Consider the following 22,744-nt stretch of genomic DNA (forward strand, 5'->3'; position numbering starts at 1 on the left):
AATACTTTCGGCTTAAATTTGTTCTCACACATTATCTAAGACCATTTATTTTTAACTGTATCCCAACTAACTCTAGTAGTTGCTACTATCAACATTACATCAGCTAAAAATTTTTTAAAAATAATTTAAGAGTTTTGTAATACAATCTTCTCTGCAGTTTAACCAAATATTATTTTGGAAAATATCTCTCTTACTCAAACCTACCATTAGATTTGGATGTTTGAAGCAGTAATGGAAAACCTCCCAAAGGAATAAGCATCCAACATTTAACATTTTCACTGAATGATCGGATTGAGTCTATGTGTTGTGCAGGCACCTCGTCCAGGAAATCAGGAAGCAGGATGTTCTCCAATTCCTAGAATACAAATTCATGCTGCTGCACGTGACTGGTGTACCACAGATATTTACAGCAGCATGAAATGAAATTATATTGATAGTTTAAATGTAAGTGTAAAGAAGCTCATTTTTTTCTTACAATTAAGCAAGAGCTAAGCTACCTTTTTTCGCAGAAGGAAAAAGATCCTAAGAGTAAATGTTGCTTCCTGAATTAATTTCTAGACAATACTTAATGACCTGCTGGAAATAAGAAGCAAATTATTTTTATCAGAAAACTGCATATTTCTATGTGGAAGGTCACTGAGAAATGCAGTAGTGTTCTCAAGGGAAAAGTGACTCTCATAATCTGGAAAACCATTATCAGTTGAAATTTCAGTCACATAATCTCATGCCAGAACCACAGACCACATTTATAACAGCACACTCCATTGATATTAGGAACTTTCAAATTAATACATAGGAGCAAAATGGAAGCTATCTGAAATTCCACTGGTTCCTTTCAAAACCCATACTGGGCTGTCTCAGAAGAAGCCAAAATATAGAGGTGAGGAATAAACTCCCATTGTACAGCAAACAAGAAAGAGAGGGCCCTTCTCCTTAGAACTACCAAAAAGACACAAACATGTAATAGCATAATTACAACAAGCAAATGTGTGTACAGTACCTTGAATAGATACCTATCATAGCTTCTTAACAGCTGGCACACATCTGGCAAGCACATCAGTTCCATTCTTTCAGCCTGCAGAGACGTCCAGAATGACATGATATAGTCTTCCACCTGTCACACAAAGCCCTTTATGAATTTTCACTGATTTTACACTCGTGGAATGTGAAGTGTAATTCAGTAAGACAACACACATGCACAGAAGCAAAGGAATGACCATGGGGATGGACTCTTTGCCTGGACCCATCCTGGCTGGGCTCCAGTGTAAGTGGAAGCGTTCTGTGGGGAGTGGCAGCAAGGTGAACCTCACCAGGCAGAGTATAAAAGAGGAAAGAAAGAATTGTGCTCTGGATATGAGGATGTAATTAAAGATATGTGTCCATGGCTATGTTTTATGTGCTCAGCTCAGACTTATTGATGTGTCAGGAGGGCTCAGGATATGCTTACAAACTCAGATTCTTGGAGCATATTGTGTTAATTCAGAATTTTAAAGTAACTTGACTGAATGCTCCTTTTGTCCATAAATCATCTACCTTAGCTCAAACCATCAAGTAAATAAGCTACACAGACACAATTTTACCCTTACAGTTGTTTGCTGTTGTCAGAGTAAATGTTATTAAAGAAGAGGCATACCTTGTCAAGCTTGGTCTCTCTCACCATTTCTAAGATAACTTGACAATAGTTGTAGTAGTCATTGGCAAGCAGTGCAATCTGTTACCAAAAAGAGGATACAAAATGATCTCACAGGAAAAGAGCTGACTTGTTTTATGGCCACATACTTCGAACGTACCAATTCATAAGGGTATGTTTCACTTTGAGCTTGCTCTCCAAAGAAGAACTGGTTGAAATCAGGAGAAAGGTAATGAAATGCCTCTTGTTCAGTCTTCAGATAAATGACAGATGGATAATACTGCAAATTCTTACTCTTGATGGATAAGAATATATTTTGGACAATAAAAAGAGAAGATTGCAATTAACTTGTCAGTTTGGTTGAAGGTATTAAGTATTTTCTTGAAATTGTAGGACATGATTTTATAATAAGATATATGTCTTTAGAGAAATGCTTGTCTTTTTTTAGAAAATAGGGGCGGGTGAAAGAAACAAGCAGGACTGCCTAAATATTTAAATCCTAAACTGTACATGAATTTCTTTTCAAAACCAATGAATATTTAATGCTCTACATATCTTCCATATGTATTTTCTATAGCACCTGTGTCACACTTGTAACCCCTTGGAGAAGGCTGCAGATAGTTGGCTGTGCTGTTGGGATGACAGCACATGTCCCAGCTGTGACAATGAATGCTGTCATTGTCACAGCACTCATTACTGCACCTGAGCACTTGCTAGATGTAAGACAGACATCCAGCCTCTCCTTTTTTCCTCACTTTGGTCCATGTAAGTTTGTTGCTCATGCTCTGCTGGCTGACATCCAACAAGCCTGGTGTCAGGCCATCCCATGACAGCTCGCTGAGGGGAGAACTGCCACAGGATAGTTTTGCATTGGCCCTTTTCAGTGGGCAGGGATTGTGCTCTTTTTTCTTAATCATATCCTAGTATTTAAATACTTCTCATGCCAATAAACTCTGAGCATGTTGAAAAGGCGCTGTCTCAACAGCATGAAAGTCTGTTACCGTGGGCCTCAGGCAAGGAAGGTTGTGCCCCACTGACTCCCCTAATATTCAAAACCTGATCTGTCAGCCACGATTTCCGCTTTTAGTACAGACAAAATTATTTGAGCTGACGTTAAGACGACAAAAATATTTACCTAATGGGTAAAATAGGAGTGGGGGAAGTAAGAATGTAGTGAGATTACACAGGATTATTTTGAAGAAGATGGGCTAGCTGTATTTCATCAGAACATATTAGATAGCAGTTATAATTAAACACACACATAGATATTTTGTTATGTCTAATGTATCTGAAACTCACTGTTCCTTTCTTTTGTCTATTCTTCTTGTAATCAGTTGCATTTTCAGAACTCCAGGAACTTCTACTGTGATAAAATATATAACAGAAAAAAACCAAACATTCAAAAGCTCACTGATTTGTTCTCTATTTAGTAAGAAAATCAGCTCAAATTGGATAGACTGCACTAGGTTGGAGCATTGCATTTGGGAAACAAACCCCGCTCTCTTTTCTGTCATTTGGCAATCCCATGATTTTCTAGAAAATCTAGAGACCAATTTCTGAATTTAAGATAAAACTGAAACATGCATTTTAATGACAATTGACCATTTAACAGTGCAATGTCTTTGAACTTCTTGTACCAGAACCATGGGTTTGTACTTGCAGTTACATTTTGTTTGGAATGGTAATAACTATTACAAACATGAAAATAACAAAAGCATAATAATCCCTGTGCTTAGGCTTCACCGTTACTACATTTTCTGCACCGTACATCAGTTTAGATGGCATTTTGTTTCTGACTATTTCCCATTTACTTTACAAGTTGGCCATGGTGTTCCACACAGACAGAATTTACCTGGACCTGCAAAGGCTTGACCACTGGCTTGTTGCTGAAAGCAGGCACAACAGGCTGCTTTCTTGCTGTACTTTCTCCTAGCTCTCTCCCTGCCTGTTTTGTTGAGGCTAATGCTAGCAGAGGGAGAGGCAATGTTGCTAGTAAAAGGGACATGCTGCAAAAATTGGATGTCTCCAGTAAAGCCTCCATCTGCTGCTGACACTTGCTCACTGTCTAGGAAGGCATTTCAAACTCAAGGGTCCTGTTGGACTTGGCTGTTTTGAAGGGTGGCAGGCTATCTAATCAAATCCTGGCTACTTGGTTTCACTGCTCTGATGTATTACAGAGCAGGATACCACCATATGTCCTGAAGGGACAGAGAACAAAATATAGCAACTTATCTGCCTGTAAACTCCAAGCAGTGAAAATGCTTCCTCTCCACTCTTTGCCATCCACAGGACAGGCCCTTGCCACCTTTCCCTCTGCCTTACTCTGTGCCATGAAGGCTGTGCTCCAGTGAAACAACTAATTTGGCTGTCCAAGACAGGGCACAACATTTGTGCTGAGTATGTTTGGTAGTGCTGGTGACTCTTTCCCCAAACATTTTAGAAGTGGTGACTGGACAAAGGCAAACACATGTAAGTAGAAATGTTTCATAACACCTTCAAATAGATCCTTCCTGCAGATTTCTAAACCCTGTGAAAAAAAATTAATGAATATTTTCCAGCTCCTGCTCTCCCTGAGAAGGCGGCCAGCTGTATCTTCTGCTGCTGCTACTATGGCAACACGTATCAGCATCACTCGCCTCCAGTGTGATGGTTCCCTCGGCAGACTGGCTCCCCACTCCCCTGACACAGGGATGTCGAGGAGAGACAAGGAGTGCTGCATGGGTTCCTCTGTGCCCCAGCAGCCAGCCAGGAGCTCGCTGATGGTTGAGTGCAAATACCTACAGAACACTAACAGTTCTATGTGCTCCCACTGTTAGCAAAGGGGGCTGGCACTCACCTGGTGCTTGGCTGCACATCAGAGATGTTCATTTCCCCCGGAGAGCAGTGCCTGGGTAAAGATGGAACACACAAAAGAGGAGGTGGGTGGGAGAAAGAGAAAATGGGTGACAGCAAAATCACAAGGAGTTTCACCATCTCTCTTGCAGAGTTTGGGTGATACTATGGGGAGGGAACTAAAGCTAAAATGGGAAATACAAGAATGGGGATGAAATAAAGAATAACAGAGACATAAATGGGAAGGACAAAAGAAAAGTGAAAGGAGGGAAGGTGGTGAATGTGCATGCTGTTGACTGTCACATTACACAGAGATTAGTAAATTTAATTTGCTAGAATCAAAATAAATTTTTTTAAATTAAAAACGAATAGGTTTGCTTCACTAGACAGTCAGGAGCCTAAACCTTGCCTATTACTAGAATCAAAAAAGCAACTCTTATAGAACCAAAATTCAGTGACATTTTTTAAACACTGCTGTACTCTGAGTCAGACCGGGTACCATTTTAGGGAGAGCTTGTCCTCAAAGCTCCCATTCTAAGAGGGAACACATCATATTGTAATGCAAATCAGTAAATACCGTATTTTCTCATGTCTGTAATACATTTGGAGACCTCATTGACTACAGTTGCATATATTTACACTATTTTCATAAACACCATCATCAGAGCTGTGGTACACATAACTTCAAAGAACTGAAGATTTCTAAATGAACCAATTCACAGGTGCTGTGTAAGACCATCCTCATCACTCCTTGGGTGAATATGTTCCAACCCTGACACATCCGAAGTCCCACCAACTATCAGACTGCTAACGCCTTCTTTGTATTCAAAGGCAAATCATAATAATCTTGCTGCCATTCCTGTGACATCAAAAAGCATAGCTCCAAGCTGCCAGATCCTTCAGAAGCCTAGTTCCTCACTACCAGCACCACATCAGTTGCTGTCTATCATGGTCAAGAAATAGCCTTTTCAGGAATTAGAAAGAGTGGTTCATAGTTTTGAAACCATTCCCTTCTTCACCAACCCACAGGCTAGATGGATACTGTGGTCTCTCAGCTGGGCTCAGGGATCCACTTTCCCCTCTGGCGGGTGTGATAGAAAAAGCATCTGCATGTTGGACTTTATTCGGGCATGGGAGGGCGCAGTAGTTATTTAGGACACCTTCACCACCGAAACAGATACCCCCTGCCTCTGCCAGAGGGAAATGGCAACAAGCCAGAGAAGTATATCCCATTAGAGGGGTCTGGAAAACAAACTGGCACTGGACTGCACTGAAATGGTACATTAAAAATCCTCCCTCTGATCTGGAAATTTCCGCATGATTACACTCTCAAAAACCGAGATGTTATAGGTCATACCCTGCTGTGTTTATACATATGATTACTTGTATGAGAAAAAAATTATTCTTGCAGGTAAAAAAGTCTTCAAGTTTTAATAACTTTTTCTAAATTTCAATTTTATAAGTAAAAAACAATCTAGAATTTTCCATTTCTGGTTTTATCGGTTTTCTTGGATAATGAAAAATTAACAGTGATTTCAAAAAGTACTGAACCCTACTGATAGGACAGTAAAGATGAGGTATTTCCTTCATGACTTAATTGCAAAGAACTTACAAAACTCCACACAAATGGCAACTAACTCACTTACTTGGTTGAAGCAGATGCTTTTCTAGTATGTGACCTAATTATTTCTTTCAGAGTTTTGCTACTCATGCTTCTCTGGCCATGTTTTGTGCTTTTTTACTGCTTTCTCTCTGTTTTCTCCTGCTGTGCTTTATGAGATACTAAGAAGTAATTCTGACACCCATCTGCCCAGGTGTTGTGGGCCTACATGGTGGCTTGAGACAGAGATGTAGCCGTATTTAGAGTGGAAGCTCTAATTTCAGCTGTCTGGCTTCACTCAACAGCTTAGTGTCTTCTTAAAATTGTCTTAAATGAAGGAAACATCTGACAAGATAATTTTGTAGTTATGGGACTTTTCTACTGCAATTAGAAAGATGATCTTTTTCTGAATACAATCTTTATATTTTGAATTTATTTTAATCTGAAAAGTTATAGAATCATAGAATCGTAAAATAGTTTGGTTTCTAAGGGACCTTCAAGGGTTATCCAGTCCAACCTCACTGCTGTGGGCAGTGACACCTTCCAATAGACCAGGTTGCTCAAAGCCCCATCCAAACTGGCCTTGAACACTTCCAAGGATGGGGATCCACAGCTTCTCTGGGCAACCTGTTCCAGTGCTTCACCACTCCCACTGTAAAGAATTTCTTCCTAATACGCAATCTAAGTCTACCCTCTTTCAGTTTCAAGTCATTGCCCCTTGTCCTATCCCTAAACGCCCCTGTACAAAGTCTTTCCCCAGCTCTCTTGTTGGCCCTCTTTAGGTACTGGAAGGTGCTTATAAGGTCTCCGTGGAGCCTTCTCTTCTCCAGACTGAAGAATGCCAATTGTCTCAATAGGACAGCTTTATCTCAAGAAACAATATCAAGATCAGTAGGTGGCTGGTTGATATCAGCCCTTTCCCTGGAATGCACATCCTATTCCTTGGCTTGGTCAAATTAAATACAGTTTTTTAGGAGTAGATGTCTGGGCAGGCACCTCTGGCAGCTGGTGGAGAAGAAGGGGGAGGCCTGCAGCCAGCACAGCATCTTCCCTATGGTCAAGCATGAGCTACAGGGTGTTCCCCAGCCCATCCAAGGAGATGGCTCATTTCCGTGAGGAGGGCCAGAGACAGAAGCTATGCTGGCATATGTGGTGCATCTGTCTCTCAGCAGTGGCTAAAGTCCTTCTTTCTGCACCTGCCCCAAACTCACCTAACATTGCTTCTTTGGTTCCTCCTACTTTATGCATTTTTTCCTCATGTTTCTACACTGGGAGGAAAAGAGAGCAACAATTCAAATAATTCTGTTCTCTCTCATCTCTCACATGACCAGAACCATCAGCTTTTCTTTTATGCCCATCAAGATTGCTATTTTCAAGTGATGCTGCAGGGAAACACCTTTCCTTCCTTGAAAAGGAAAGACCAGCAGAGACTTAGCCAGAGACCTGCAATATTCCTTAAACAGCAGACAAGACCTTTCCTCATTGTGGATGTCAAACCTTAGGCCTATTCTGATTGTACTGGGTAGAGAGGAAGTGAAGGATATCACTTCAGTAAGGGTGTCATGGGAAAGCAGCCTCAAATTTCCTATTAATAATTTGTTTAGTCTCAAAACAACAAGACTGCCAGTTGATCGTCTACAGAACCTGATCCTCTGTCCTGTCTCATCATTTACCCTTGTTGCTCTATGGACTTCTGCAACATTACCTGCCATAAAACCTGTGAAGGAAGGCAACAAACCTATGGGTGTAATTTTTCCATGTTCTTCTAAAGCATGCACTTAATTAAGTAAATATTATATAAACTATCACGGACACTGAAACAGTTTCAGCATCACCAGATACCTTGGTCCTTGATCGGCTGACTTGTATGCCCCTAGCATTCATGCCATAGAATAAAGCTAGATCTCCATATTAAAGAACGGAGAATTTTCCCATATGCACACTAAAGTAATGTACAAGACTGTAAGAGAATGAGGATACAAGCCTGGTCTTCAAAGTCCAAGGTATAGGCTGCACCTAATTTTTTTCTTCAGTGTAAAGGAGTGTGAAACTTACAAAATGGCAGAATTTCCCTTCTTCTATTTTTTGTTTTGTTTTGTTTTGTTTTTCTTTCCTTTTTTTCTTTTTTCTGGGAAGAAATTCAAGCCTGTGGTTTGTTTATCTGAACCATGAGCTTAACCATGAGAACTCTTCCTCTCCTGCCCACAACATGCTCCTGTCTACACTTTAATCTACCGTTGTATCTTACATTCGTTTTTGGCTTTTAGGCTTTTAAGTTTTGCAATCCATTTATACTTGTCTTACACATTTTCTTATTGATGTTCTCTTACAAGAGGTGATTTTAAAATCTGGTATTTTAATACCAAGTGAATGAAGTATTTCTGAAGTACTGTTTCTAGTAGTAAAAAACCCAGATAACATGATTGTGTGTAGGATTCTTCAAAACAATACAGTCATTTATACTTCAATACATTTCTTCAGCCTACTCTTTAATGAGGAAGGTGATAGAATGTCATGAAGCCATTTCAATATGGGTTTTTTGAGCTCCCATTTAGAGTCCCAATATATTAAGCTCTTCTTTTAGGTTCAACATGAGCTCCTGCTCTTAAGATCTACATGGCTAAACTGTCCAATGTAAGAAAGTCTAATTAGGCAGGGTCTGTTTCCAAAATGCAGCTTGTCTATTAAGGCACAGCACTTTCATAGTGTTTATATTGAGAAGAAAAAGATAATGCTACTGGCAGTGTTCAACAGATGACTTACAGATTTTCACAAAACATATAGACTGCCATGTGTCATTTTTTGGTTAAAACATTTTAAAAAACAAACCTGAGATAATTTTGCTCATACAGAAGACAGCAAAAACGTGCATAAAAAGAAGACTCCTTCTTGATAGCTATTCCATCATATTGATATCTAGAAAAATAAAAAAAGATGAACTGGCAACCATATGCTTTTCAACAAGTCAGCAAATAATTCATAATCCTTGTTTGAAAGCAGATGATCATTCTATTTAACCAAGAAAAGATCAAGTAGCAGCTATATTTATTTTTTTAATTATGTTGAATATTTATTTTCCCCAACAGAAAATAATTACACAAACTTTTTACAAACGCTTGTTAACAGTTTTTGCCCTGGAATGATGCCCTCTTCTAAATGAAATAAGACAGTGAATGGAGGGCCTCAGATTTGTACAGGACAGTTAGTGAAGTCAGGAACCAGACTCTTAGCAGACAGAGGTCCCCATACCCCCACAGATGTTGAAGAACGTAGTGCAGCTGTTCCTCAGCCATTTACAGTAGCTCAGTGACTGGATGGCCCATCAGTGTCATGGCAAGCTAAAACTCAACTGCCAGACCTTCTCTAAGATTTGTCTGAGTTCAGTGAGCAACAGAGTCACCATCTCTGCTAGCAAGGTGCTACCAGCTGGCTCCTCCCAGGCTGGGCCACCAGGAACCACGGGAGCAGTGCCATGGTTTGGGGCCACCTGCAGCCAGGAGTGGGTAACCTTCTGCTGATGGGAAGAGAGAGCATGTTGGCTGGGGCTACCAAACACCATCCCAAATCCTGTCTGCTATGAGGAGGAGCCTAGGAGTGTCTGAGGTGAGGCACTCCCAAAATAGCCCAAAATAGAGGTTTTCCTGGCTCAAGCTGGTAGCAAGTCCAGACTAGTGGAAACAAGCCACAGATCAAGTAAAGGCATATTGTTCTCAAAGCCCACACTAGACAGCTACAAAAAATGCTTGTAAAATTACTCTTTCTCAATGCCCTTAAAACACCTCTTTTCCTAGTCTGGATGTTCAGAGTGTGAGTATAACTTTGAATATGAAAAAGCATCAAAGTATCTGTGGTCTAGAAGAGAGGGAGGGGAAAAGAAATTACATTTAGGAGGAGGACCTGAAGTTGTCTGATTTAAATGGTTTAAAACTGTACGGCACTTCCACTGACCATCAGTATGTGCTGGGTCACTCCAAGGATGTGTGCAAGGACGAGAAGCACAATACAGACATTAATCATGGCTGCCACCCCTGTGCATCCCAGAGCCAGTCTTTCCCGGCCTAGAAACACAGTGTCTGAAGAGCTCTCAGCAAGGTTGTGATGTCTGGCAGACGCTTCATGCAAACCATGCTGTTAATAGCCAGTAAAAATTGGAGCACTAAAGTCTTTTAAAAAGCAGTCCGATCTGGAATTCATGCCTTACCAAAGCAGATCTGATGTGGTGGTTTTCATGGAATTAACTCTATTTTAATGTCCTTGGTTACACCAGGAATTACTCTGGATCTTATGTTGTGTTACAGACTTGCAACCAAAAATTCAGCTGCCATATTGCAGTGCTGGGGCTGAAAAGTCAGCCACTTTCAAATTTTATTAGAATAGTTATAAGTTACATTTTCAAAGAAAGGACACAAACCCAATACCTGATACTCCCTGCTGTGGTCCGCTTTCTTGTCACCAGGCCTGGGAAAACCAACTGAATAAGCTGTATAAACAGAAAATTGGAGATACTTGGCAAATTCATTCTAAGATGCAAAAATGTATCTGCCACACTTTTTGTCTTTAATCACTTTGTTTGTTTTTCATCATTTCCAGGCTAATACCTGTTCTTACATACCTCTCAAATGGTAACTGTTGAACTAAACTCGATCAGGCTTTTGGGGATCCAAGGCTAAGTCACTTAAGGGATTACCTCTCTCAGATGGGAAATTTTTTTATAGTCTGCAGGGGAAAACAGTGCTTACACCAAGAGACTCCCTGCAGCCAGGGCAGGATCAATCAGCTGGGGGAACTTGAAGGTGTCCTGATGGTCCCTTACTCTGCCAGACCTTCAATCCTTATTCATTTAAGAAGGACTTACTCACACGAGGAGCTTCACCTACCCACCTACTGTTGGAAGATGTACTGACAGGATAAGGCCTGACTTATCTGTCTTAAAAGGACCTGAATCATCAAGCTGCAAAGCAACCTTTTGACCACCATGGTGGTGTGAACTGAGGTCATGCAGCATCTGTCAAGGTCAGGGTCTACACAGTAATTAGATACTGTCAGGGTAATAATTCACTTCACTACGATTATTCTGCATGAGCTGTCCTGTGAAAACAGAGACTAACTCAGGACACCTGGGTCCAGGACTAACCCAGGACACTCTAATATTCCCACTATGGCAGGAACAGAGGATTTACATCCTGTTAGCGAGGAGTGAGGAGAGTCTCCACTCAGCAGCACAAGGCTTGGACTCTGTGCCAAGTGTGTGTCGTTGGTCCAAAGGCCTGAAAAAGGACTCATTAACATGCTCCTCTAGTTTTAATGATGGTCCTGTTCCTTGCATGTTTCTGCATGCACCCACCCCAGCTGCTCCCTTTCTCAAATTGATAGTTCAGCATAATCCCATTTTTCTAAAAGGGCAGCCTATGAAGCTGGGGCTTTTGTGGCACAAGACATATCCTTCCTCCCGCTGCCATTTCTACAGAGACAGTGATGTATTTGGGCAGAGGGATGGGGCAGATGAGATTAGTAGTGTCTTCAATCACCATAGTTTGATCCACATGGGGCTGGACTGCAAAAGCCCTTGCAGTCCACACACATGGAGCACAGTCAGGTTACTGCAGCTTGGTAACTTATTTATAGCTCAGCCCATTACAGGCTGTGGTAACTGATTACATGTGCACTCAGTTTAAACCAGGGTTGCTGCAGTTCCTGCCCTCCTCAGCTTCTTGCTACACAGTCCATTCTCCTGCTGCAGAAGGACAGACCATTTCAAGGCACAGGGGAGCTGCACCCCAACTTGCTCCTGTGGGATGTGTTAGCTTGCGCTGCAGTGCACAGGGTTGGTTAAGACTGTGAGCAAATAGTTGCAAACACCAGCCCACAGCAGCTCTGGCTTGTCAGCTCTTCTATGTGACCAGACTCATGCTTCATCTTTGCCTGTCCCAGCTTAAAAGGAAAACACATTAAGGTAAACCACAAGAAGGCTTAGCTTACAGGTGGTAACTCAGTTGTGCTGGAGCACCGGAAGGGTACAGGCAGGATGGGATTAATCTCACCTACATGGCTACAAGGCAGAGAAGTCTAAGATAGTCACTGCAGACTATGTAGTCAGTGGGGAAAAACAAATGGCAGTTCTGAGGCCCCTTTCATCTGAGCTGTCTGAGGTGACTCATTTAGTGTGAGAAAACATCTGTAACTACTTATTTCTCTCCACTGGCTACCTAGACAGTTTTAAGGTGACAAGCTTCTTGGCCAATATCTACGCTGAGCCAGGCAAATTCTACCCGCAGTCTTAGCTGATGGGTGATGATCCATTAAGCTATGGTAATAAATCACACCAGAACACTCACTCAAATCTTTATTTTCCAGCAAAAGTGATTTAACTTATCCAGTAAAAAAATTAGCTTCAACCGAATTGAGATAAATGATTCCTAGAGTGGGGTTAGCCACACAAATGAAAATGACTTCAGGTACAACTTGTACTTAAATTATTTTGGGCTTGTGTTAAAACAATGCTTAGTAGCTCTTACTATGGGAATTAATAGAATGTTAGCCGTAAAAAATAGGAAGATCTGAACAAAAAGTCTTGAACAAGAGATAATCACAAGGCTATCTTCCTCAATTTGTTAAAAAAGGTTGAATAGCTACGTGTGTTGGTTGCAATTGGGATTTCTAAGTGGTAACTGTTCTGTGGGTTTTATCAACCCCTGTGTAATAGAAGAGTGGAACTGTTAGAAGGAGATTCAGTTTTACATCTGCATTTGTTTTGCTTGGAGGATCCTGTAACAACTTTTTAGGGTGTGTTTGGAGCAAAATCTCCCAAGTTTACTTAAAAGGGAAAGTATAAAACTATGTAACCACCAAAGATGTCTTTTAAAGACAGAAGAGTCATCTCCTTGGAATGAGTTGTTTAACTTTCTGCTGTTAAAAACAGAAAACTGGTAAAACTTTCTAAAATATATTGGCAGAAGAAATCTTTGCAAGAGTATCATACACCAGTTCCCTGAAGAAAATAAACTCCATCCCAAACAATGCACTTTCCTCTGATATAAATACATCTACCTGAGGGCTTAGCAGAAATACATTAGAAAACGCACAAGAATAATTCATTACATATTAATTCTTCTCTGTTATTTAATCTCTTTTGATATGCAGTGTGTATAGTTGATGAAGGGGTTTTCTGCTTAGGCATCCCTACTTCTTATCTTGTATATCCTATCTACTCTGTACCTTTCCAAAGGTGGATGGATGTACTTGAATCTTGAAATCCGGATTGCAGGTTTCAATATACAGCTCATATAGTAGCCGACAGGGTACAGTGCATCCTCCACATAAATAGAAGTTATCAGCTAGCCTTTAAAACAAAAATCATCAGTTGGTTTATGTCAGAGTTAGAAGAAAAAATTGTTAGATTTTAATAGTTCATCAGATTTACAGTGAACTCTGTAATAGTCACTCTGATTTTATAGAAACATAGAATGAAAAAGAGCTACGTCCGTTGTGTTAACCTGTATCCTGGGAAACAATAGACTTTTTCATATAAATAGATATATATGTATACTCTCTATTTTTAACTTTTAAAGCTCTATTTTCCTTGTTTTCAACATGTAAGAGAGCTCATGTGAGATTCTGCTAAGAAATTAACTAGTTCTCATAATTTTTAAATTAAAACAACACAGCTTAGTAATACCATTATAACATTAACACCAATACAGACAATATTAGAATTTCTCATATGCAAAATGTTTTTATATGAAAGGATATAACTTTGGTCTTCTAAATAGAAAGGTATCCACTATACCAAAAATAATAATATGAGCATTTTTTCACCTAAAATGTGCAATATGGTGTTTTGGGACGGAGTGCACAAACTATAAAGGACCACATTCTATTTTCATATAACCTCACTGACTTTAGGACAAGCTTAATAAGAGAACAGAATTTTAATTTACAGTTATTATATAACAGAACTGCCAGGACTGAAACCAGCTTAGGTGTTTAAATATCCACCCTTTCAGCAAATCCCTGATTCATCCTACTTTTCATAATGGTCATAGTCAAGTAAATGCAACTACTTGTGTGAATACGGTGAGGAAGATGTAAACTTGGTTACTTATTAGCCTAAGATATTACCTTCACCAGCAAAAAAATGATCTTTAATTATAAGATAATGCCAATGGTTTTGATGTCAGAAGATAATAGGCTGCACTACAAATACGGGAGCAAAGCTGAAGCAAAGGAGCAGAGGGATTAATTTTCAAAGCATGACATGCTGCTCGTATCACGGCAGTTTCTTGCTTTGACTCTGTTTCCATTCTACCAAATTATTTATGCGTATTTAATTAATGTATCAGCTGAATGCTAGTGCAGCACAGTGCCAATTACTCACTGTATCTTTACTGATAATCGAGTGGGTTGGGAAAGCAGACTTTTCACATTCACTGGGTGAGATAAGTCAGCTGGATTTTAAACCAGCATCCTCTGTTTTAGTAGCCTGATTTCAGGCAACCCAGTTGTTTATCTTAGCTGCTTTGGCAGTAGACAGTTGTGTGTTGAACCACAACAACAGTGGATAAGGTCTACAGCAAATTGGCTTGCTAGAACAGACTGAGCAAGAAGATGGTCTCTGTGCAGCTTGATGATGTCTACCTCACCTGTTATTTGTGCCTCCTCCCCCTTTTCCATTGAAGAAGGCTATCTGCTTCCCCAGCTTTCCTCCTCCCTAGCAAAAGACCCTCAAATGCCTCACTTGTACCTCCTTGAAGACCATTTTCTCACCCAATAACCCAAGAGGCTGTGCTGGGCTTCCTGCCAGCTCCTCACCACCTCCAGCCCCACCATCCAACAGGAAAGGCTTCATGGCTAGACCTGAGCAGGAACCTGCACCCAAAGACAGGGGATCTGCTGCTCTAATGGGGTATTTCCTGTCATCAGGCTAAAAGGTAAATGAAATTTATTCTACGTAAGAGTCCTGATGAGCTCTGGCTCCCAGCAGGCAGAAATGCTTTTTCTTCTAGAGCATCTCAAAACCCTTCACAATCGAGCAATCTCAGAGGAGATTAATCTTAAGTTCAAATTCATCCTTAATATAACACCACAAGAGTCTTTGGAATTGCATCAGAAATTAATTCATGCTTCAGTAGCTGGTTTTTGCCAAAAATTTTTCCTCAGCATTTAACTACTTAGGGACAAAGTATTTGGGAATTCCATTTTGTGATTTTTTTGTCTATTAAACTGCCAGTCTTTTTCAAATAGTAAGTCAAACATCTTCTTAGTGCTGACACATAACACAAAAATATTTCTATCAGGAAAAAAATCCACACAGAAAAGAGCACAGCACTCATCTTCTTGCCTATTAGCACCAAGGTTTTCAAAACCTGAGTTTTTATGGCATGCATCAAAACAAAACTGTGAGTAAAGACAACAAAATCAAAAGGAAAGCATGGTAAGGGAGAAAGGTGGAGGTTAAAGAAAAAGCACAGGGGGAAAGACCTCCTCCATTTATATACTATGTATCCACACGTTGGGTGGAGTTTATTATCGGATTGATTTTAGGACCTCGCATAGACTCCAAGTGTTTCGGGTTTGCCACCTGTTCTGTGTGAACCCTCAGCAGCCAGGCCATTATACAGGTTGGCAAGTCTACTGTTAAACCATTTCTGGACCAAAATCTGGTTTGCTATTGGCAATGCACCAACTGTGAAATGAAGCTGAACATCTAAAATTTTTCAAAACATGAAAAGGTTGTCATGATGAAGAAAAAATCATTGGTTCATCCTTTCAAGGATTGCTTATGATTCAGTTTTACAGTGTGTTTCAAACCTGTTGGATGAATGACCTTGTATAAATCTCTTCCTTCAGTCCTTTTGAAATGGGAGCAGTGGTGTCTATATCACAGTAAAAACACAGACTAACTCCCACTGTTCAAGTATGGCTGGCAGGGGGAATAGAATTTAATAGAAGTTAAAAGATTGTATGTATTGTTACTGTTTCCCACAAAGCTTCAAAATTATTTACTAGCAGGACACATCTGTGCTTGGGGAGAGAAGAAAAGTTACCCTGGTTTCTCTTTAGCTGTCATGAGGCAGATGATGGTCTTCTCAAAGCCCAAGAAAACAATGGTGACAACCTTCCTCCACTACAGAAAGTGTCTCATTAAGGAATTCAACCATTACCTTCAGCTCAAGAAAACATAACCTTGGAGAATGTCAAACGCCCAGCATCACCCCGAGTGCCACTGTGCCACCTGCTCACAACCACCCAGGTGCTATAAGAGCCCACCAGGCACGCGTGGCCATCCAGGGAGATCCTGGCCAGCTGCCCTGCAGCATCACACCAAGTAGATGGCTGACAGGGGCCAGATCCCAGCCAGTGAGTAGGCTGAGACAAAATCCCGTCTCCCCCATGTCAAACCACCTCCATATCACTAAGGCTTGTGGCACGAGACGGACTTCTAGGAAAATGTCCGTGCTTTCCTGTTATCGTTTGTGCATCATCATAATGATGAGGCCTTTGCAGCAAACCAGCCTCTTTGCCCTAAGAAACCGCGAGAAGAGCTAAAAGCAGGACTCCTACACTCCCTGTGGCAAGGCAGATCCTGCGAGCCCCCGGCAAAGGAGAGACAGCCGCGCCACCTCCATCCTCAGCCCATCCCGGGCAGCGGGCAAAGGGACAGCACCCACCATTGGAGGACGGGGAGGTAGGTGAGGGAAGTGGGGCCGAAATAAGCCATCTCGGCCGGCTCCGGGACGGGCTGCTCTTCCGTGTCGTCCATTGGTACCGGGATGGTGGGGCCGGGCCCGGCGCCTGCCGGGGACGGCGGGTAACGGACGGCGGGGAACGGACGGCGGGGAACGGACGGCGGGGAACGCCCGCCCCGCGCCCGCCCCGCGCCCGCCCCGCGCCCGCCCCGCGCATCCCCCGCGCCGGTCCCGCGCATCCCCCGCGCCCGCCCCGCGCCCGCCCCGCGCCCGCCCCGCGCATCCCCCGCGCCGGTCCCGCGCATCCCCCGCGCCCGTCCCGCGCCCGTCCCGCGCCCGTCCCGCGCATCCTCCGCACAGCCCCGCACAGCCCCGCGGGGCACGGGCGCTCCTCGGCGCTCCCCGCAGCGGCCCCGTGGTTTGTGCGCCCTGCGGAGGGCACCGGGGAGCCGCGGCCCCGGTGCGAAGGGCAGGCTCCACGCGGCATTCCTGGCACCCACTGCTCTGACGCCGGACGGGATTCTTGTAGGAACTGCAGGCGAGAAAAGGAATTCTGTCCAAATCGGAAAGCGGTGTAAAAGGCCGATCGTGCGGCGGTACTTCTGAATATCACGTAGTGACAGGAGAAGAGGGAATAGCTTCAAACTAAGCGTAGGTTTAGATTACGTATTAGGAAAAAATTCTTTACTGTGAGGGTGGTGAGGCACTGGCCCAGGTTACCCAAAGAAGCTGTGGATTCTCCGTTCCTGGAAGTTTTCAAGTCCAAGTTAGATGGGGCTTTGAGCAGCCTGGTCTAGTGGAAGGTGTCACTGCCCGTGGCAGGGGGATTTGGAATTTGGTGATCTTTATGGTCCCTTCCAACCAGGCCATTCTATGATTCCATGATTCTGTGATCACGAGTGCCATCTTAGTAGGTTTTGCACATCTTTAAAGCCTTGCTTTCAGAGTTTTCAACAGGAACATGTCAAATTCCCATAATTGTTTAATTTCTCAGATGAAAGGTCTGTCTGCTCTGCTGAAACCCTGTAAGCACTTTTCCATCACAAGTATCCATTATGCAAAACGAGCTTTGCTGCCATGTGACTGACAAACATGAATTATGTATGGCTGGAGCATCTAAAAGCTTACTAGTTCATGGCTTTGGGTTACATCAGAGCTCAGCTTCTCAGAAACTCCCACAGTTCCTTCCTGTTAATTAGCTTCCTGAAATCCCCATGTATGACACAGACTGGCTTTCTTCCGTCGTTATGACAATATGACCAAAGCCAACACCTTGGTAGATGGCAGCATTAAAGCAGGGGCAGGGAGCACGACACCAGGAAAGGGAATTAAAGGTGGCAGGTTGCTGGTTTTCTGGCCCCATTATGTACCTTGGTTTTGAGGAGTACTGCACACAGATGTCATGTATGGTACAGGTTGCTTTGAATCTGTGAAGCCTTATGCTGTGTTGAGAAGCCCATGGGAAGATGTTGTTCACTCAAGGGCCCCTGAACCAAAGCCTTGAAAATTATGTCTGCCAAAAACACAGGTTAGTGTTAGTATATTAATTGTAATCAGTACAGTCTGTCATCAATAACTGTACTTAAAAGCTGATTTTGGAACCTTCCCTCAGTACCTTCAGTTTTTGGTCTTGATTTTGTATGTCTGCATTCTACTGACCTCCTCTGTGGGACATTTAACTTAGACAGCAAAAACTCCTGCAAATACTGTAGAGTGAAAGCTTTCTCAGGTTAAAGCAGCTGTTGTAAGAACTGACAACAGTGATACTGCAGTGACTGTAAGACTTGTGTGATGTTTCCATGTAAGTACTCCTGGAGCTTCTGCAGCAGGTCTGGCAGTAGATGCTGCCTGGGACACTCACTGCCAGTTCAGGTGTGCCTGTCCGTTCTGCACTCAGAGCAGTGCCCTCCACTCCATGCACCTAAGGAAGAGGAAACCTCATCTCCAGTTTCCAACAACTCGCTTGCTTATGTGTTTGCATGTGCTTCTAGTCCTGGTCATAGTTCTCAAGGTTCATGACCAACAGCTGACTTTTTGGGACTATTTGAACCTCTACACAGTGAAGTTCCCCAGGTCCAACACACCTTAGCAGGAAAAAACCCCAGAAAACATTTACAACTTATCTAAAACTGAAGAATGGTAAATGGAATATTACTGCGGTAACAGACTGAAGTAAGGGAAATGACACAGATCAGAAAGTCCCTGGACAACACCTAATACTCAGAAACATTTTGATGAAAAGAAGCAAATGCTGCACAAAAAACCTGTCCAGTTACTGTCCATGGCTCGAGAGATACCAATTAGGCCACAGAATTTCCTGCCTAGTTTGCAGATAATGAGACAGATCTGTGTGCTGTTCAAGTCTTGACACTACTTTTATTTGATCAGGGTTTTCCCATTTTTTTCCAAAAATGACTCTTTACCTTTCAGATAATTCCAACACTTGCTTTTTTTTTTTTTTTAGGTGGGGGAGGGGGTGTGGGACAGAAGGGAGATTCTGACTTTAAATGCCAGGCTGTTAGTAGAATTTGGTTGAAAACCTGAAATCTGTTTCTTTAGTTTAAAGCAGTCAGATAGGACTGGTAGATGTAGATTAGGTCAAGCTGTAGTAAGTCTTTTTTCTTGCATAAGCTGAAAGCTGCAAAGCTCTTTATTGCTGTCATGGACATACTCCTTGCATAAAATTAGAGTATATAATGAACATGCGCTTTGACTGAAAAAAGATTTGGTATAAAATTAGGAGTATGGTTGAACTGATTAAAAGGTGTATGAAAAAAGCTTCCTTCCTCTGACTTTCACCCATAACTAGGACAAATTTAAACCAAACTTTGAGGTAATAGACATCTCCAAAACATTGTAAGGACTGTCTTTAGCACAAAATTGCCTGTTCAGATTACTGTCTGCCCTCAGCCCCCCCATCCTATATTCAAGAGAAGATTTGCATACCTTGGGAAATTTGGATGCCTTGTAGGGTAATCAGATTATGTAAGAGCTCTTGCTGGTGACAGCTGGCTTGTAAAGGCAAGTGCTAACATCTTTCAGATATTTACAGTTTTAAAAATAAGTGCTTTATAATATTTTTTAATACTTAAGCTAAAGTATGTATGAAACAATCATAAAAGCAAGTGAATCTACTACAGCTTCCACCACTACCAGCAGCAATGAAAATATGTGACTATAGTAAAGTGTATCTTCCCCCAGAGTTGAAAAGGCCTGAAGGGTATTTATTGCATTCATTCTCATGTAGGAAGAAATGGGTAAAAGAGCGTGAAAAGTAAAATTGAAAATACAAATCTCTCCCTCACAACCACCAAACCTCGGTCCTGGAGCAACTAACCATTAACTTTTCCATATGAAAGTTAAAAGAATTGGGTCACTGTTGGTGTAAGAGTCCTGTTGGACAAAGGCAAAGATCCCAATTTGAGAAATGTGTCAGTACATTTTTTTGGTTTGGCTTTTGTTTGTTTGTTTGTTTAGGTTTTTTTATCTCTACTAGTTGGCCTACCAGGGAAAACATTACATCTGTGCAAAGGTTTACTCATTTTCCTTCCTTTAAAATCTGAATAATGCCAACGATGGGCATTACCTCAATCTGATCAGTTTACTGTGAGCAGAGATCTTCAGAGTCGTAGTTATCTTTCAAACTTTAGTTGAAATAGCTCACTTGAAAGAATCAAAAACCTACAAAATTTATTTCTGGCTGTGTCATGACATTTGAAGCAGCAGCAAAACCAAATCAGCAGCCATCTTCTCCTTAAATATAATGCTTTAACATTATAGAATACTATGTCCTTCACAGGCCATGCACTTGGACATGAATGCACATGAGGAAGAGGAAGGCTCCTCTCCCAAATACCTATGGCATGTGAACTCTTGTGTATGAAAATCCAATTCAGCAAAGCATGTCAGCGTGTGTAAGACTGCTTCACTTCAGAAAAGCATTTAAGAATGTGCTTAAATTTAAATCTGTACTTAGCTGAATCGTTTTGCTGAGTGGGGATTGATGGCTGAATTGAGGCATTAAACATTAATGAGGGAGCTGGGAACACAAAATAATATGTAAATTGGGATGTGTCCCATCATGACTAGAATAAACTGATTCAAACAATGCAATCATTGCATGACTAAGATCTCTTGAAAGATGTGAAGCCATTAGAAACACTTAGGACTTGAGATAGGACACAATGACTGACAATCACTCAGTCCTTCACTCATTTCAAATCACCTGTTTTTGGAGTGTCTGGTGGAGAGGCTGGGTGAAAAGCTCTTCCACACAGTAACTGAAACACTTAACTGTCTGTTGGAACATCATTAATTCCAGATGCTGCCCAAGGCAGTGTCATCTACTGATCTTCTTTTAACTAGGATGAAGGACAAATTCTTTGACTGCTTTTGGTCGAGCCACAGCTGGTAGCAGGGTCTGAGCAGCTCTGTCCCTCTCGTCTGGAGAGACTCTGGTGTAAACACTTCCCATGGGGCTCTGCTGGTCACTATTCGTGCTCCAGTATAGGGCAGTGCTTCTAGGAAGGTGACTGTGGAGCTGAGGACTGTAGTTTCCACTGTGTGCTGACACCTCCTCTTTATATTTCTTGCTCTTTAGACCAGCTTAGGGCAGCCAAACAGTTTATACAGTGACTCATCAAGATGGAGAAATGGATAAAAGCCTATCTGTCCAGAAGAGGCTGAAGTAATGCTTGCAGGAGAAAGCAAATGCTTCATTTCTGCTTGGCAGAAGATGTTGTGCTTGCTCCTCCAAGTAGAAGTATCATTTTATGATTCTGCCCTGATACATTCTTTTTGTGGTTTTGTTTTGTTTTCTATATTTTGCATGCATACTGGAGTTAACTTTCTGTTTAATAGAACAATCTATTATTAACAGCTGTGCTATAAACTCTGAAATAATGATGCTGGGCTTGCATGTTAGAGTAAATTGAACAGGAAAAAAAATTCTGTACAATAAAAGCAGTGGTGAGTCATACAGAAAAGCCCTATCTATCTCAGAGGCTAGTGGATGAAACAGCAGCTCCTACGTTAGCTCCTGTGCCTGGTTTGCAGACCACATGCAAACGACCCTTGATTGTATTTGTGCGTCAGGAATGTTTACACAGTGAATCAATTAGTTTTGAAGTAAGAAATGGCATTAAGGGCAGCTTTCAAATGTGTTCACAATAAAGTCCAACTACGAAAGTTTTGAAAAGAGAGAAAAACATCACCCTCCTCCACAAAAATAAATACAGACTTTACTTTGAAAAGAAATGCTTTCTTTCTTTTGTCTTAATTAAAATGACAGGTGAAAATATTTCACTTAAATAGCTACAGTAACCAAGAATTTTCTTGAAAGTATTTGTTGAAAGATTCAGCATAGTGTTTGACACAATTAAATGACAATACAGTTAACAGTTAACTCCTCTGAAACTGACTTCTATTGTAATGAATACAAATCCTGCCTCCGTAAGTAACTTTGGAGGGTAAAGCATGTGTTACATGAGCGATGTACTTTTATCTTCTCACCTTTTGAATATCTTAGGCCAAATGGTACATCAGAGAAACATTATGTGCCTGTAGTGTCAGGGGTGGTATGATTAAAACTGCATACAGTTCTGTATTCCTACTATTATTTTACAAATCTTGTTTTATCCGTCAGACTAGAGAACTTAGTAGGAGATAGTGTGATTTATGCCTTGCTTATAGTTACATAACTGACATTTTCATATAATATTTTATGTCAGATTACCAATAAATTCGAGAGAGAGAGAAAACAGACTTAATAAGCCTAACCACTGTAGGAGCAATGAAACCTGAAGTACCACGACCCATCTGAATTGTTCAGATCCACGAGGACCCCTCTTTGAGCAGGGAGGTGAATTAGACAACCTCCAGACGTCCCTGACCACCTAATTTCTTCCATGATTGCTACATGGTCTTTTTCTTAATTGCATCTGAAGCATTTGTGACTTGTCTATGCTTGGCTTTTGTTCAAATAAGTAGAACATTCAT

At 41.5% G+C, this 22,744-nt stretch overlaps 1 protein-coding gene across 2 annotated transcripts in view; it reads right to left on the reverse strand.

Annotated features, from left to right (window-relative positions):
• RFX8 (RFX family member 8, lacking RFX DNA binding domain) overlaps positions 1-16,878 on the reverse strand; it is a 32,474-nt gene extending 15,596 nt beyond the window's left edge. Inside the window, exons 1-10 of one of the 2 annotated variants that reach the window (XM_032100381.1) lie at positions 16,730-16,878; positions 13,278-13,401; positions 10,481-10,542; positions 8,892-8,978; positions 4,467-4,517; positions 2,930-2,990; positions 1,791-1,925; positions 1,634-1,711; positions 1,001-1,114; positions 205-355 (exon numbers count right to left, since the gene is read on the reverse strand). In XM_032100381.1, coding sequence (XP_031956272.1) covers positions 205-355; positions 1,001-1,114; positions 1,634-1,711; positions 1,791-1,925; positions 2,930-2,990; positions 4,467-4,517; positions 8,892-8,978; positions 10,481-10,542; positions 13,278-13,401; positions 16,730-16,821 — 955 coding nt within the window. In that variant the 5' untranslated portion in view covers positions 16,822-16,878. Of the gene's footprint in view, positions 1-204; positions 356-1,000; positions 1,115-1,633; positions 1,712-1,790; positions 1,926-2,929; positions 2,994-4,466; positions 4,518-8,891; positions 8,979-10,480; positions 10,543-13,277; positions 13,402-16,729 lie in introns of both variants that reach the window. The other variant, XM_032100380.1, reaches the window with a different exon arrangement.
• Positions 16,879-22,744: the final 5,866 nt, after the last annotated feature.

The sequence above is a fragment of the Corvus moneduloides genome, chromosome 2 (assembly GCF_009650955.1).
Source record: "Corvus moneduloides isolate bCorMon1 chromosome 2, bCorMon1.pri, whole genome shotgun sequence".
Classification (NCBI taxonomy): Eukaryota; Metazoa; Chordata; class Aves; order Passeriformes; family Corvidae; genus Corvus; species Corvus moneduloides.